The sequence below is a fragment of the Xiphophorus maculatus genome, chromosome 11, assembly GCF_002775205.1.
Source record: "Xiphophorus maculatus strain JP 163 A chromosome 11, X_maculatus-5.0-male, whole genome shotgun sequence".
Classification (NCBI taxonomy): domain Eukaryota; kingdom Metazoa; phylum Chordata; class Actinopteri; order Cyprinodontiformes; family Poeciliidae; genus Xiphophorus; species Xiphophorus maculatus.
Genome location: NC_036453.1, coordinates 19370413 through 19388019, shown reverse-complemented (window position 1 = coordinate 19388019; position 17607 = coordinate 19370413). Strand labels below are relative to the sequence as shown.

Genomic DNA, 17607 nt, shown 5'->3' with positions numbered 1-17607 from the left:
CCTGAAAACTAAAAAAAAAAAAAAAGTGAGATTAACCGCAAAGATATTTTAAAATCTTTTTTTCTTTCTATTATTTGTTGAGTGTCTCGCCATCTTCAGCTTGTCTTGTACAACTTGCGTTCTCGTCACATTAATGTGTTTATTTATGTGTGTATTTCTTCTATTCTCACACACAATATGGAAAGGAGGGGGGAGGACCACGACCTTAAACCAATAAATATGATGTTCAGCTCGGCTTTCACTGCAGCACTACAGCCCTTTGGGACGTGGTGGCAGCAGATTGTGTGAATGCAGACTTTCTCTACAGAGAAGAATACTAAGCCCTAACACGCATGCGCACCCGTGTTCGGCAGGAGAAGAGGTTTATATCGTTGCAAGATGGCGGACCTCCTTGGTTCAATCTTAAACTCGATGGAGAAACCTCCTACAGTCGGCGACCAAGAAAGCCGACGAAAGGCTCGAGGTACGCAGCACGCTGTTTAGATAAGGACCCACTTCATCTTTGCGTGAAGTGGGGAAATAGCGCCAAAAAGCGGGCGCTAGTGAAGGTCTAAAACTAAAGGGCATGCTAAGGGAGCATTTGTTTTGCTATTAATGGACATTTGAGCTTCCAGTTTCACGTAAGCTGTGTTGACCCGAGCGTGGCACCGTCTCAGTGAGACACGCAGCTTATCGTTTTGGACCCAGGCTGCTGCGGCACTGTAAACAAACACCACACTGTTCATGTGGGTCCTTAAAAATAAATGACATCTTCCTCAAATTCATATCCGTTTATCTGCGCTTTAATTATGCCACATTTCCTCCCTGACAAGAGATTATCTATTAATAATTAAACTGCCGTCAATGCTATTAGAAATGGCTAAAGGCACTTTTACAAAGCCCGTGTAATATAAACCTTGAACGCATATATTAAATAAAGTAATGCAAATATTTTATTAAATCCCAATTTATTTCAATTTGTTATAAAATAAAAACATATCATTATATGTTAATCTTTCCATTTTTAGTTAATTATTTTTACTTATCTATATTATTTTATTAATTTCACCTGTGATTATTTAATTATTTATGGGTTTATTTAATCTAATATTATAATTTGAGATATGTTTTAGTAATTCACTAATTATTGATTTATTGGAATTTTTTTTAAAATGATCACATAATTGGTTTAATACTGATTATAGTTCTAGGACTTAAAGTGCACATAAATATTTATTTTCATATACATTTTCCTGTTCACTGTGACAGTTGTTGTAAAGAGGGAGAAGTCAACATTTATTTGATCAGGTACAGTGCTGCGAGCCATTCACATGAAAGTATTTTTTTATTTTTTATTTTTAAACGAGACAGTCAAACAGTACATAAATAATAAGGCGTTAACACCAGCAAGGGGATTTCTAACACACATCTTTTCTGGGGGAAGAAAATGATCCTGGATCAGGCCTTTGCTGAATTTATTTTATTTTACTTTGTAGGCTTGACACTTACTGTTGTCCTCCACTTGTTCACTTTTTTCAATGTTGAAGTGCGACTGCGCAGTACGTCGTCAAAGTCTGGAACAAAAACTGACCAGAAAATTTTGATCGATTTGAAACTTTTTTTTGCATTTTTTTGCAACTAAAGAGTGGGTTAAACAACAAATCAAGTAGCATCGGTAAACCTGAAGGTATTTGGTGAACCTAATATAAATGTTTATATAAAATAATATAAACATTTTTCTCATGATGTAGCTTTACATGAAAGAATGTACATTGCAAATAAAATATCTGAAACTCTACATTTAAGATTTAAAATTTGTGTCAATTGAAACATATTTTTAAAGATTGAAGCAGGGTTTCCCAAAGTGTATTATAAGCCTGGCGGGCCACCAGGCTTTACTTGTGCCCCCACCAGGCTAAGCATTATTTAAGTCTTTTTTAAATGTTTGCATTTTTTAAGACTTTATAATCGTTGTTCAGGTATTAATCTGCCAGTCTTTCAATAACACATAATCAAGTGATTTTTTTCAAATTTCCTGTCAACTTTAAACATTTTTTAAATCAAAAACATGACGGGGTGTTTGGCACCAACCACAGGGCTTAGCAAGTTTTCTGGGGGAAACCTTGTTGTAAGTTATCTGTCATCTGTGTAAGTGTTGTGGCTAAATTCGTTCCAGTTAGATGACCGAGCAAAAGTTACAAGACTGTCCTCTTTACTTCATAAAAACCTTTTTTTTCTTAAAGAGCAAGCTGCAAGACTAAAGAAGATGGAAGAATTGGAGAAAAGAAAGAAAGCAGAGTTTAGGAAGAAGGTGAGACCTTCAAGTACAATAAATGCTTTTCTAATTCTCCTACGTCCCACATGTGGTCGCCGTTTCACAACGTGATTATTTATCACCTTAAATCTAGATGGAGAAAGAGGTGTCGGATTTCATCCAAGACAGCTCACAACAAAAAAGAAAATACAGCCCTATGGGAAAAATTGAAAGGAGTATACTGTAAGAAATCACTATTTTATTTTTGGCGCAGTCTCGGCCCTTTTCAGTATATTGATAAAAAAACTCGTTGTGTATTTTTATAGGCATGATGTTGCAGAAGTGGCTGGTCTCACTTCGTTTTCTTTCGGAGAGGATGAGGAGAGTCGCTACGTCATGCTGTTTAAGAAGGTATTAGGTCTTTGCTCTTACCAAATTGTTGGATTTTCAAAACAAATTCTCAGTGTTTAGTTTAGTGGCTGATGGAGGAAAAATGTGATTATTGAACTCAGGAGTTCGCTCCGTCGGACGAAGAGCTGGAGGCGTATCGCAAAGGAGAAGAGTGGGATCCGCAGCTGGCAGAACAGCGACGCAGACTAAAAGTAAGTCTGTGGGATTAAAACATAAAATAATGCATCAGATGATGATACCAACACACTTAGAAATCAAATGCTATATTTTGTTGAAGTGTATTCTTATTCCTCAGACCAATTGGTGGTGAATTATAGCAAAGCTTACAAAAAGAAGGTTGACGTTTTACCACAACATGAAATAAAATAACAACAAACTAAGTGAGCTTTTTAGAGACCTGCTGTCAAGACATGTAGCTCAAACTCTTTCTTCTGACCTTTATTTGAAATTCTGGGTAAATAAATATTCGGAATTATGTTGTTATAATAAAAGGACAAACAAGGAATATCACTGTTATATCTGATTTTTACAGATGTCTGATACAGACAAAGTATCTGACCTGCACTCCTACAAAAAAACCCAAAAGCTGTGTATTATCTTTGATGACGTTCTCCTTCTGTTCTGTCAAGCGTCATCAAGTTTAATATTATAAATCTGATGTGAGCCGTAAGCATATCTTAGTATGCCCTAGTCTACCTATTACCTATAATTATGTAGTTGTGACCGGAAACCAGATGCTCACCAATACTCTGCGCCTGTTTGGTTTATGGTGACGTTTATGCTTCTGATTGAGCTGTTCTGGCATTTTCCGGGTTCATCAGGGTTCTTGTTCAAAACCCTGATGGATCTGTTGTGCAATCTAAATCCAAGTGAGAATCTGTGACAATCCACAGATTGCACAGAAATGATTCTGCACATTTTTACTGAGGCTGCTGTGTCGAGTGCAAATACAAAAACATTTTTAAAACCAATTTGCTGGCCTAACACAAAATGTTCACTAAGGTTTGTATTTTTATAGTGAAAAGGTTAGACATACAGTCTTGGAAAAAATGAAGAGCCCACTGCACTGAACCTTATTGAAAACCTCCTGGTTATTCTATCAAATATTGATTTCTGAACTGAGTTAAAACATTAGTATTGTTGTTTCTATATGAATATGAACTTGTTTTCTTTGCATTATTTGAAGTCTGAAAGCGCTGCATCTTTTTTGTTATTTTTACCATTTCTCATTTTATGCAAATAAATACAAAATTTTTGCTTGGAATTTCAGAGACGTGTTGTCAGTGGTTCATAGGATAAAACAGCAATGTTCATTTTACTCAAACATTTATCTAAAAACAGTAAAAGCAGTGAAACTGATAATTTTAAGTGGTTTCATTTTTTAAAAGACACTCTGTGTAATACCTTCAATCTTTGTTAAATTTTTTCCCGAATTCATTTCCTGTTTTCTCCCCCTCACAGGAGCGGGCTGCGTTAGAAGAAGCGGCGTCCACTCAGACAGAAAAGACACAAGCATGTCCCAACTCCAACTACAGAGACAAGTACAGTCACCTGATAGGCACCTCAGCTGCTAAAGATGCAGCTCACACACTGGAGGCTAACAGGAGTTACGGCTGTGGTGAGGATTTTCGCTGCCACACGTAAAACAGGTAAATACTTCAGCTGCGATTCCTTCTCCGTATTCACGCTGCGGTTATTTCTCTCTCTGTCGCCAGTGCCGGTGGCCAACAAAAGGGACACGCGCTCCATAGAGGAAGCCATGAACGAAATCCGAGCGAAGAAGCGGCAGAAGCGCGAAGACGACACGGGGGCACAGAGCAGCAGTTTCTGAGTTCCCGCTGTTGCTGTTGTGTGTTACTTTGTGTGCGCAGTTCGATTCTTCTGTCGATGCAGTTTTCCATACTTTATGACTTTAAAGTATAGCTTATTGATTGGTCAGGCTTTACGTCTGTATGAACATGACTGTGATCTTGCCCAGTGGACGATATTTAGGTTTGCGGATTATTGGCGACTCTTTAACATCTTCTTGTCACGTTCTGTTAGTCATCGGATGCCACGTGCCATTTTAAACCGTAACAGTATGAGTCAGTTGTTTGGAAAGTGTCTTGTCATTCAGAAAAAAACATGACGATAGATCATTTTTAAATAAAATCTTTTGTTGCTTAATTATAATTTTTGATGCAGCTGCATATTTAAAAAATGTTAGGAAAAGTTTTATTATTTAAAATCACTGCTAATTTTGTACCTTGGCTGTGTTTTAGCAAGTTGCAGCTGCAGATTTCCATCGATAATGTTTAAAAATCCCCAGTGCATGTAGAAACAAACTTTACCTCTTTACCAGCTTCTTGTCAATTAGTTTTTAATTAAGGGTCAATTTTTTCACTTTGAAAGGTTAAACCTCGCTAAATGTGTCCATCACAGGAGTAAGCCAGTTTTAAAACCCACTTTATCTGAATTTTTAAATGTGATTTTTGCTTTGTTTCTACACATTGGCACTGACTTGAGTGTGATAGTTTTAATTTTTTTTTTTTCCATTTTAAGTCATGCAACAGGTGTCGTACTACTAAAATGGAGTAAAGATACAAATCTCCTTTTAGCATTAAGATTTATTTAATCATCATCATCAGACTTTGAACCAAGGAGGAATAGCGTGGCGTCATTATGTCTTTTTAAACCTTGTTTTGTTTCCATGTGTGTTAATAAATGCTGCTTACAACTTTGTGTTACCTTTACTTTTGGCACGCTTCTTATTTTGTTAGCATTTTAATCCACCAACATGCTACATTAAAAACATGCTGTATAAAATATATTGTAGAATAAAAGATTGCACTACTGGATCCTAAGTGCACTGTTATAGCACTATATGTTTTATTCATAATCTATCCCTAATGTATTTTTAGAATAATTTAAAGAAACAGTGAAAGTAATTTTTTATAATGTAGGACTGAATAACTTTTTTTAAGTTTTCAATATGTGCATAGTTTTTAACCCTAAAACTGTATGAGGGATAAACTGTTTTTTTATATTCTCAAAGCTTAATACCAAACTGCGGCTCCAGTATGTCCTGACTCTTATGGAGAGTGAAGAGTGTCAAATGACAATAACTTATGTAATCATTAGTGAAGTGTGTCATTAATTTATTAAAACTCTTCACTGTCTGTAGATCTGTCTTTTGATCCGACTTTAAATAAAATAAATGTATTCATAAAAGTACATTTTTCTTTATCTTTGATTAATTTATGCAAATATACGTCAATAGATCTTAATTAAATGTTCAGCTCGGATTTAATTTAAATGTAAATCATGAACTTTTTTTGTCGTTTTGATGTTTCTGAACTAAATAAACTTTATTTGCTGGTCAGAATCCAGAGCTGTGCAGGTCATTACCAACTTCAACTGTGATCTCCACAGAAACAGAGACGCTGACCACCAGTCAGATCCACTTTTCTGTGGAAAAATCATCCGGTTTCAACCATATTTACTATCTTTTGTGATGGTGGGGCGAGAGGTTGGAGAAGGAGCTAGCCATTTTGGTTAGCCACACTCTAACCCAAAACATTCCACACTTTCACTTTATTTCACTTCGTCCATGCAAAGCCAGCTGGTACTAAGATCATAGTCTCATATATGAGAAAAGTAACGATAGTTTACCACTATCATCACCGATGATCTCCTCCACAACAACGAGTTCTCACTCTGTGCAATAATAGCACAGCAAAGGAAAAAGGGAATAGGCGCCCCCTTGTGGTGATACCTACTCATCTCTGGGAACCAAGCAGTATAATGACTGTTACACTTTCAAGTCCCTTACTTCACTGTGAACCGTTTAATTAAAGAAAGTTGTAAAATAAAAACAGAATTTTGCTCCGCTTTTCAATTTTCTCTAATGTGTTTTGAAAAATAAAATCGAGTTAAAATGGCAGTAAAGCTGAACTGATAATGTGCGGTGGTTGCATAAAACAACATGGTGATCAAATTGTGTATTAACATGCAAGACAACAGCTCAGAGTGGCTACAGCCTCTAAGAACTTTCTGTCAGCTGTTATTCTAAATTATGCCACAGCGTCATGGCAGCACAGTGCTTCCCATAGATGGAGAGGTAAAAATATCATAGCAGTCTCTCAGTCCACTGAGCAACACAGAATATAAGGAAGTAAAAAGCTTATTTATTCTACTTTTATACCATCATAAGTCACAAATAGTGTTAAAATGTACATTTTCTGTGTGTAACTAATGTCACATATTTTCTACATTATACTAAAACAATAACTATGGGTGGGATTAATTCTCTTTCATGCTCAGTCTTTAATGTAAGACAGTTCAGTTCAGCTTAAACACTTGTGGATTTAAATAATCTATTCACTCCTTTCAGAGCCTGAGATTCAAAGCAACACATTAAGAAAAAAACAAGAAACTATTTAAAACCCATTACTTTAGACTAGCAGCAAACTGATATGTAACCGAGGCGTGTTTTCTGATCGCTGGTTCAATGCAGCAATCAGGTCTGGGAAAATTTCCCAGACAAAATGGCAACATTTCTGAACTAAAAGCTCCTGCTTCATCAATTTTCCGAAGGTAAATATGTAAATGTGACCATCAAAAGCCAAATAACAAACTCATGTGGTATTTTAAAACTCAAAATGCACATTTCACTTAACTCTGACCCAGAAGAAGAGCGGTTGAATATAGTCATTTCCGACTATGAGCTCTCATTCCTTTTGCAACATTTTTCTGTTGGATAACAAAATAAAATCTGAAGAGCCGCTTTGGAGCCGAAAGAGCCGACTCTTTTTAGTGATCCGAGCCGAAAGAGCCGGTTCTCTAAAAAGAGCCAGAATTCCCACGCTGCCGTGAGTCCCTCCCACTCTGACAGGTGATCAGTCCCACAACAACCTGATTCAGAAAACCTCATCTGCACACAGAGATCCCACTTTCAAGAAAAAAAGGGGAAATTGATCTTAGAGTTTTCGATTCCCAGACGACACATCGGCTTAAACATAAACAAATACGTGAAAACTGATTTATACTGACCTACATTATCATGGGGAATTTCTCTGATATACAGTCTGATATCAATTTTTATTTTTTTCTTGTTTGTAGTCGCAGAAATGCAAAGTAGGTGTCTGTGTATATGACATGAACTTTTTACTAAATAAAGGTACAAAAGAAAAGCCTTTTCTCTGCTTTTCCACATGTAGCATTGTTTAATGGTTTCAATAGATTTGAATTGAAATGAACTGAATCCCATTCGCTCCACATTGGAAATGAATCACGCATGCGCAAAGCTGCTTCACGTCAGATTTTCCTACCATTGCATGGATAGAAAGCTATGTAGGGAAGAGGATTAGGGCCACTGGAATTTTTTTTTTTAACTTTAATCTCAGAATTATGACTTTTTTCTCAGAATTCTAAAATTAAAGTTAGAATTATTTATTTTTTTCCAGTGGCCCTAATCGTCTTCCGTAGCTATGTCTATCTGTCTTTGCTAGTGCGCAGGTAGGATGTATCTGATGACTAAGCAGTATGTGACATAGCATCGATGTACGCATGCGCATTACCACAAGGTAGGACAGAATAATGGGTAGCACAGATAGAACACCTGTTCTTTTGGCTCCCAGTGTAACTAGTTTGTCATCACCCGTCTCCTCATATTTTAGCTTAACTTGGCGAATATGAATGTTTTGTATGTTTTGAATGCTCAGAGCCCCAAACATTTGCGTTTAGAGCAACAAAATGGTAAGCAGTTCTTTATGTAAACATTGCTGCTTTCCATATTTGGACGTTGCCTGCACAATCCTGATGTTCACTCCACTGTCATCACAATTTGCCTCCTGAAGAAGGCGCCATAGAATAACCTAGACAAATATCCGATTTTCTTTTCCTTTTTTTTTTTTGTTCTTCCTCTAAATCTTTGTTTCACACAGTCCTGCAGTTTTTTTTTTTTTGTTTTTTTTTTTTACGTCTCACTGAAGCGCACATGTATTGCGCACCGAAGACTCGGTCACGCACATGTGGGGGAAAAAATGAAGCCTAAGTTTTTGTTCTTTTTCATCATGTGGTTTCCATCCGCGGAGCTGAAACCTCGGAGAGGTAGGAGCCGATTCTGTTGATGACCTTTTATCTTCTTATCCCGATCAGACGCGCGGAGGCTTTTAAAATGCCAGGAAAGAGACAAAAGTGGGGCTCCGCTCGGATCGTGTCGCAGCTCTGATCTGAGCCACACATATGGCGTTTTGTTAAACCTATTCTGTCATAAAAGTTTAACAACAATAATAATAATAAACAGTATTTGTATTAATTGCGAAAAAAATGTGACGAGGTTTCTGTTTTGAGGGAAAATGTCGGTGGTTTATTTGTGACACTCAGGCTCCGGAGTGGTTTGTACTTTTAAAGACAAAACCTACAGACCAGGAGACAGCTGGCACCCCTATCTGGAGCCTTTTGGATACATGTTCTGCATGCGCTGCGTCTGCACAGAGGTACTTTTCCCAAACCAGGGGGATTCAGTCCGTAAAGGACAGTGGGTGGATGAAGGGGCTTTTAAACATGTCACCTCTTCCCTCAGACAGGCCATGTGAAGTGTAACACAATCAAGTGTCCTGCGCTGACGTGCGAGAACCCCGCGACAGAGCCTCAGCGGTGCTGTCCAAGGTGCACAGGTATGCTCCGGGGCGTTGGCACCTCCGGGCGCCAGAGAGAAGCGCAATGACGGTGCGTGTGTGTGTGACGTGTCCTCCTCCTCCTCCTCCTCCTCCTCCTCCTCCTCCTCCTCCTCCTCCTCCTCCTCCTCCTCCTCCTCAGATGAGCCCAGGATTCCCGCAGGACTGAGGGCGCCAGTCAAAACCTGCAGCCACAACGGGACTGTCTATCAGCCAGGGGAGACCTTCACCACCCAGGGCCTCTTTTCATCCAGGCAGAGCAATCAGTGCGTCATGTGCACATGCTCAGTAAGTTCCACCCAAGTCTAGGAGAGTCATCAATATTTTTTGTTATATTTTTAGTGTTCTGGTTAAAGGATATACATGTATAAAACAATAAAAAGTAATTACAGAGGAAAACATCCAGCAGCAGTTTCAGGTCCCGGCAGGAAACTGGAGCTGAGTGGTTTAGTTGGATGAGGATGTTGCTCTGAATAGTAATAATTAATAATTGTGCACTGGTGATATGGTTTAAAACAATCATTTCTAAACATAATTTCCTTTTTTTTTTGCTCAGTGAACAAATGTATTCAATATAGAAGTTGTACTTTTTCCTCCTAATTTTAAGAATAAGATTTAGCTGCTGCAATAGAAGATTAATTACTTTATTTTTTTTACCAGGTGTATCAACAAATAGATATGGCATTGTACAGTAAACCAAAAACTGCAAGTAAATGAGCTGTAATATCCATTTTTGACATAAGAATCATCATACTGCTGGGATCTCTACACTGCCATCATTTCTAGGTTATTTATCCTCAGGTGGTTAAAATGTAGAACGCCACATGAAACTGTGCGGAACAACTTTAATTTTGCACACTGTTTCTTTTTATGTGATCATAATTGTATTTTTTTCCCCCGCCATCTGTGCCCGCCATTGCTAATGCTGCGCTCTACAAGCGGAGGCACATTGTGGAATCACATTAACAGCATGCAGAAGGTGAAAACATCTCACTGTAGTCGCGCTCGGTTGTGATCACCAGAGGACAAGCAGAGAAATGCAGCCAAAGCTGAACTCGATGTGGCGCTCTTCGCGAGGCCACCTGATGTGAGAAGTTAATGAATCTGAAAATGTGTAACCATAAACTCGGCACCAACAGTTTCAAGTCATATTTTTTTTGCACAACAGAGAAATTGTGTCACATTTCCTCCATCTGTTGGATTTCTCAATTGCAGTTTTGTTTTTGCCATAACCAAATTGAACATAGATCACGTTCCTTTTGTTTTATGCAATATACTTCATATAACTAAATAAAAAATAAATAAAAAAATCAGGTACTGATGATTATTTCAAAGTTGGAAACTTTGGTGATGATTCTGTTTTCCTTTCTTTTCTTTTCTTTTCGTTTCTCCTCACAGAATGGAAATATCTTCTGTGCTCTGAAAACATGCCAACCTGTCGCCTGTTCTTCACCAGCTTCTCTCCCAGATACCTGCTGTTTGGTGTGTAAAGGTAGCCAAACTCCTCCAGTCGGATAAAAAAAAAATTCACATTTTTTTCTGTTTTCATCTTTAAAAATATGTAAGTGTAACATTAAGGAAGGATTATAATTCTGTAGCATGTCTGATCTACACTGATTGTAAAAGGCAAGTTCATTGGTATTGAAAAATAAACTGGCATTGAACTAAAGGAGTGCATAATATTGGAAACTAGAGAAAAGCTGCACTATATGGTAAAAATGAATCATGCAACTGCTACAAAGCATACGCGGAAAAAAAAATACTTGGAATGAACTAGCAGGAATAAAAGATATTTCAGTCTGAATGTCGTTTCAAACTTAAATTGCTTTTTCCTTCTCAGACCACAGCAGCAGCAGCAGCGGCGGCGCATCGTCCGCCGAGGATGGAACCCATCAGCTGAACAGAGGCGTCGTATGTATCGTATCTTAGACTTTTTCACATTTTAATCGTCTTATTAACAAATACATCACGTAGGTTAGATAGGCCAACACAAAAGAAGTGGATGAATTGTGAAGTGGAAGGAAAGTGAAACATGAGACCCCTGTTACTTTCACAGAGGAGCTGAGAATCTGTCACACCGACGAGAACTGCACTGGGGTATCAGACTTAAGGCGGCTGAATATATGCACATCATATTTTTCATTTATAAAATACATTTTAATGTCACTTTCCTTCTGCTGCACAATTATGCTCTACTTTGTGTTTTTCTATCTCATAAGATGATCTAAAAAATACAAAAAGGTAAATAGTTGTAACATGATAACATATAAAAAGCTGGAACTATACATGGAATGAAAGATGCAATTTAATAAAAAGAACATTTAGTTCCTGATGAGGATCCTCTGTGTTTTTATCAATTTCTACTCTTTAGATTATTTTTTGAGGTGCTGGGTTTGATCCAGAGATTAAAGGCAAAGATTTCCATTTTTCCCCCTTCAGCTTCCACAAACCGTTTGGCCACAGCGACTACCCTTACTGGCAACTTTTCTTCCTTTTAAAGTAGCTGGAAAAGATGTGAGCGTTTCAGACGTCTGCAGCCAGCTTTTTATGATTTAGGACATGATGTGACGCTCCCGCAGCTATCAGTCAGAGGGGAGAAAAGCAAGCTGAGCCAACAGCTGAATAGATGACCAACTGTTTTTCATTATGTCTGTATTCACAACAGAGGCATTCAGTCGACCAGTGTTCTGGAGAGCAGAGCAGGGTGAGGTCGGACCGTGCCACCAGGACGAAGGTCTCTGCCAGGGCTCTGAGCCTCAGCAGGCTCAACCTCAGAGGGGCCTCGGAGACCACGGTGAGGATTTTGCTGCAGAGGAAACACCAACGAGGTGAGGCTTTTATGCGCAAACATAAAGATAGTATGTGGCCGTTTGAATTTATTGGCACGTTCCTCACACGTTTACGATTGTTCCCGTATGCGCCTCACATGTTTCCTATTTGCCTCAGTGTGTTTATACAACGGCAAGACGTACTCTCATGGAGACATGTGGCATCCAGTTTTGGGGAAGGTCCTGGAATGCATCGTTTGCACTTGCATCGATGGCCTCCAAGACTGCAAGCGCATCACGTGTCCGAGCCAGTATCCGTGCCAGCATCCAATAAAATTGGCGGGTAAATGCTGCAAGACTTGTCCAGGTAAAGGTACATGTGACTCACAGGCACGACGGGGTGATTACACTGAGAACCATGGAAACATTTTATCCTTTCAACCTCTTTCCCTGTGTTTTTTATTTCCTCTGCAGAGAGAAAAGCTGAAATGAACCAGACAGAGTGCTATCTTGGGTATAAAAACAACCTTTTGGTGTATAAAGTAGAACCAGCCTTGAAAGTTGATTCTCCCAACACGGTTAGAATCATCGCTGCTGAAAGACAAAGCACTGCTGAGATTGAAGTGCAAGCGTGGAACACAGCAGAAGGTATTGTGGACTAGAAAAAAAAAAAACTTTTAAAAAATATGTCTGCGAAAGTCAGAAGACAGGATTGTATTAAACTGTGTTTGTTCAAAGATTTTGTTTTCACTTGACAGAAAAAGTGTAGTAAAGAACTGTCGATACGAATGTTGTGGAAAAACATATTTGCTTCTAAGTTTATTCTCTTGTTACTTTTTGTGATCAAGTTAACTATTTCAGATTAAGCTCATTTTAATGTCAGGGAACCGGAATAAATTCAAAAAGTAGTTTTCAAGTGACGATTTCGTCAAAAGGAAGGGGAAATGCATGAAAATCAACTTGAGGGGCGAATGAAATGAATAAATAAATAAAATAATAATCGTCATACATTTTGTTTTTGCTGAAGTTTGTTTGACAACCTGAAAAGTTTAAACATGGCAAATGTCCTCGTCTAGGTATTTTACAAATAATGGAGATTGGCGACGTTCAAAGGAAAGACATCACAGATCATCCAGAAAATTACACTCTTCTTACCGCTCTCGATGAAGGTTTGTGTTCTTCTGTTTTTATTCGTGTTTTCAAACACATTCATGATGCAATTATGATGGTAAACTATCTGGAAAGTCACTCTCCATCTACTGTCAAAATATTTAATATATAAATGTTCAAGGTTGTTACATTTTAATTATCATTCAATGGCTTGCAGACAACTGTCTAAAGTTATCGCATGCTTTGTCGTGCATGAAAAGAATACAAATCTTAATGCTGTTTTAGTTGGTAACATTCAGTGTCGTCCACACTTCTAGATATAAATGATAAAAAAAGTTCACATTTTATTACAGCAGCATATTTTTCAATAATAGTTATAGGTTGGAATAAGAATCCAACCTAAAATTTGAGTATGCCCGTCAAGAATATATCAAAGTAATTACTGGTACATTTATCAGTCTGTACACAAACAGTTCTTCACATCTTCTGTAACACTTCAGATACAAATCATGCGCTTTTCCTGGGTTGCTCCCAAATAACCAGTTAGCATGTAGATGCTGTGGTTATGGAGACTTGTTGACGCCAAGATGAGATGAGGAGCCGAAAACCAAAACCAGGAATCCTGACACAGAAAAGCAAAGCGCTTCAGCATTTGATTTTTACAACGAGGTCCAGCTGATCTGGATTAATGAGCAAATCCACCCACAAAAGACTGGAAGAATGGACTCACATCTTTTAAGAATATCCTCTTGTTTGTGTTTTGACAACAACAGAAAGGAAAAGAATCTAGAAACCAATTAGTGGATTATCACGTTATGAGACTATATAAAATCTCTCTGTTTACTTGCTTTATGAGTCCTATAGGTATTTTGACACATGTTGCTCAGTTTGTGTTTCTCTTATTTAGGTAAATTTAAATGGGTTTTTTTGTTTGTTTGTTTTTTTTTCAGACACGTGGAAAAAATTTAAAGAGTTGGGCGAAAACCTGAGCAGAGCTTCTCAGACCACCATTTGTGGAAACGGCATTCGGGAAATAGTGACGTTCTTGAATCCAAAGCAAACTGAAGGCCTGTGTTCACCATAGCAACCACTCGTGATATCAGTATTCACACTCAATTGTATATCAAAAGACAGATGTTATTCATACAAGCTGCACTTGTTTTTTTTATTTTATTTTATTTATGAAAGTGAACTTTCTTACTCTTAAAGTTTTTTATGCATCTTTGCCATTTTTGTTTGGTATCTTCAAACAGTGATGATGTTGACATCCGTCTTGGTTGTTTACGATTCTTGTAATAAATCTAAACATGATTAGACTTGATAAATTAGGCTTAAAGCTAAGAATACGATGACGATAGACATATTGCACTAGCTGTAAACACCTGTTGCTCATTACATTATGACCAACAACAGGTAAAATGGAAAATGCCGCTTTGCAGTTGCAGCTGGCAGTGAGTTTATTAATAACACAGGATATTAGAATAGGGATAGCAGGAATGCAAGCATTGTGTACTTAACGTTGATGTGTCGGAAGAGAAAAAAACACTAATTATAAGAATTGAGGCGATTTTGACAGACGACAGATCATGATGGCTGGACAATCGGGTCGTAACACGTCCACAGTGGCAGTTCTGGTGTGATGACTGGTCCCAGATATTGGTGTTAGGGCCGTTAGCACCACCAGTAGGGGGCTACAAATTTTCTGGCCTCAATTCTCCCAAGACCAGGACCACTGGCAACACTCGGGCCACTAAAAGATAACTTGATTAGCGTGTCATCAAATCTAGAGGATCGTAAAGTGCTACAGACTACCTTCAGTCATTCACCCATTCACATGCTGATGGCGGCAAGCTACTGGGTAGTAGCCACATCTACCCTGGGGCATAGCGACAGAGGCCAGGCTACTGGACCCTCTAACCACCATCAGCAGGCCAGGCAGCCATTGTGTTCAAGGACATAATGACAGAATTAAACCAGCAACCCACCAATTGAGGGATGATCTACCATCCGTTGCCACTATCCTCCCTTTTACTTTCACCCTTTCATGTTCATTACTGCCCACAACATCTCTGTTTTCTCTTTCCGTCCGTGGTATTTCTCAGATTTCTCATTTTGGATTGCAAAGTTTTCTTCTTCTGCATCTTTTCTTCTTACTCCACCATCATAATCTCTGGCTGGTTAGCCATCTCCTGTCTCAGACTTATTATTCTCAGCTACTCTTGTTGGTGTTTCCCATTTTGACAGCAAAACCTTCAGCCCAGACTTAGCACTTAATGCACAAGTGTTCTTGTGCACTATTTCAGCCTCTTGGTAATGACATCCCATGTTTACTTTTCTGGTCAGAAGTCTGTTATGTCGTTGACCGTTTCAGTCTCTTCACAGCCAAACTCTCTGTTCCTGTCTAATGCGGTAGAACCTGATCTTTATTACTCCTCTGCTGCCATGGGTTTTGCCTTTGTGTTTTCCTTCAGCCATTGGTAGCACTTTGTAGGTAAAAATCATGATGATTCCACTTGGAGCTACTCTTGCATATTGAGATTTTCTTGCCAGAGACATTTAGCAGTTCCTCTTTTGGGGCCATATTTCAGGATCTTTGATGTTTCATCCTGCCTGATGCTCATTAGTCGCTCCTTTAGCTTAGCATACACTCTCATGACTAAAGGTAAAACCCTGCTGGCGCAATGAAAGAAGGTTCCCTGTCTAACTTTATATCCATTCTGGAGCTTGAGCAATTTAATCGGAGGAGTGTTATTCTGTTCACATTACCAGTACGCTGGTAGAAACCAGCTCCTTGTTCTATGTGTTGCTTCATTCAGAGGTCCTGGACCCTCAGCTAATGAGAAGTGATTGCTTGCTGGACGTCCATGCTTTTTGCATTAACTCGGATTATCCGAAATTGGGATCCGTTTGGTGATCTGAAACTTTTAGACAAAAGTAAAGCCAGAAGGAATCTGTAAAGAGGGAAATCACATTTTGCCCTTATCAGAGGCCATCAATTAGGATTCCCTTTGAGAGATTTCTGGATATGCCTCTGGTTTAGAGGAGTAGTGAATCACTTATGTTGTACCTGACTTGTGCAAGTTGTAGCCTGTTGCATTATTTTTGTAGCGATAACATTTTGAGAGGAATTTTGCTTCAGCAAACTATTTGAACAATTTTTTTGATGTGTATTTTTGCATTTAACTTTAAAGAAGGCACAATTTGTTCTGCATGTGAACAAGGTTGTTATTCATCACTTGTAAATATTAGCCAAGGTTTTGTCACATTATTTATAGTATACCGGTTTCTGGCTGTGTGTATTTGTGTGTTGAATGTTTTTTTTTTTTTTTTCATGAAGTAGCTTTTAAGTGTAGCTTTCAAAAAGTACAAAACTGTGCGAAGGGTTGTAAGAGAACCCTCCCTCTGATGTTAAAACCGTTTTTATGTAGCAGAAAGATTTGGGTTATTTTTAAACCCTGATGGCTTTCACACGTCTTCAGTAATTATATTGTTTGCTGTGGGGCGATATATCTGAACGCACTTTGTACTTCACGCAGCTATTTCGAACTATACAGTGTTGCCTAATATTTTACACCATTAAAAACCAGCGTTTGACTGCTCATGGCTGTTTCTTGTATGTTCCCCTTGGCAGTATGTGCTTCAAACAAGATGTGCCCTCCTGCTCAGAGCTGTGTTTAACAAAGAGTCGCTGATTCATCACAGACCTGCACACTGCCTGCTGCAGCACAAAGGATCCAGCAGCACTATCGCCTCAAGGTTTCTATTAAGCAAAGCTCTTTAGATCTGTATAAGCCGTGTTCTTGGTAGAGATGGAATATTTTTGGTGGCATCAAGTTGAAACATTCAAGAGAGGCACAGTTGTTAGATCATTGGCATGAGTGTTATATTAACTTTGCCTTATTACTCATTTATTTGAACAGTTCTTTTACCCAGGGTGAAGCCATTATACAGAAAACGGCTTCAGTGATTTTCAAGCCAAAAGATTTAAATTTATCGTGATTGTTTTTTTGTTGTTTTTTTTCTTAACCAAACTGGGATTTTGAACTAAAACAACACACATACTTGTGGGCAGGTCTCTGAGAAGCTAGCAACACAAAGTCTTCAGAAATGAAAAACACACAGAAGTTAAAACATCAGATGAAATTTTAAGCCGAGAAAAGATCGGAGCCAACAAAACAAGCTGGCGGGAGATTGTCAAAGCAAGATAACCTTGAATAAAACAGTCACAGCATTTACACACACAAAGACAAAATGAAATAACTTTCCTCCATTGCTATTTTGGTTTGAAAGCATACATCAAAACAGAACCACAAAGCCATGGTAAATAATTCCTTGAGTTATCGCAATAAAGTGAGCAAGAATGGATAATTTACATTATGAACCATTAAAAAAAAATTTTTTACATTAAAACTTTGGCTGAAGAAAA

At 38.2% G+C, this 17607-nt stretch overlaps 2 protein-coding genes across 2 annotated transcripts; both read left to right on the top strand.

Moving 5' to 3' along the window:
* The first annotated feature begins 332 nt into the window (after positions 1-332).
* spag7 (sperm associated antigen 7) lies at positions 333-5487 on the top strand. Its single transcript, XM_005802911.3, has 7 exons — positions 333-463; positions 2223-2290; positions 2388-2476; positions 2560-2644; positions 2746-2835; positions 4106-4262; positions 4360-5487. The coding sequence occupies exons 1-7, from the start codon at positions 379-381 to the stop codon at positions 4473-4475; spliced, it is 690 nt and encodes a 229-aa protein (XP_005802968.1). The 5' UTR covers positions 333-378; the 3' UTR covers positions 4476-5487.
* A 3129-nt stretch (positions 5488-8616) lies between these two features.
* chrdl2 (chordin like 2) lies at positions 8617-16782 on the top strand. Its single transcript, XM_023342810.1, has 11 exons — positions 8617-8734; positions 9011-9123; positions 9210-9303; positions 9446-9591; positions 10702-10795; positions 11144-11214; positions 11969-12131; positions 12250-12438; positions 12546-12719; positions 13148-13240; positions 14132-16782. Exons 1-11 carry the CDS (start codon positions 8668-8670, stop codon positions 14263-14265), a joined length of 1338 nt encoding a protein of 445 aa, XP_023198578.1. The 5' UTR covers positions 8617-8667; the 3' UTR covers positions 14266-16782.
* The last annotated feature ends 825 nt before the right edge of the window (positions 16783-17607 follow it).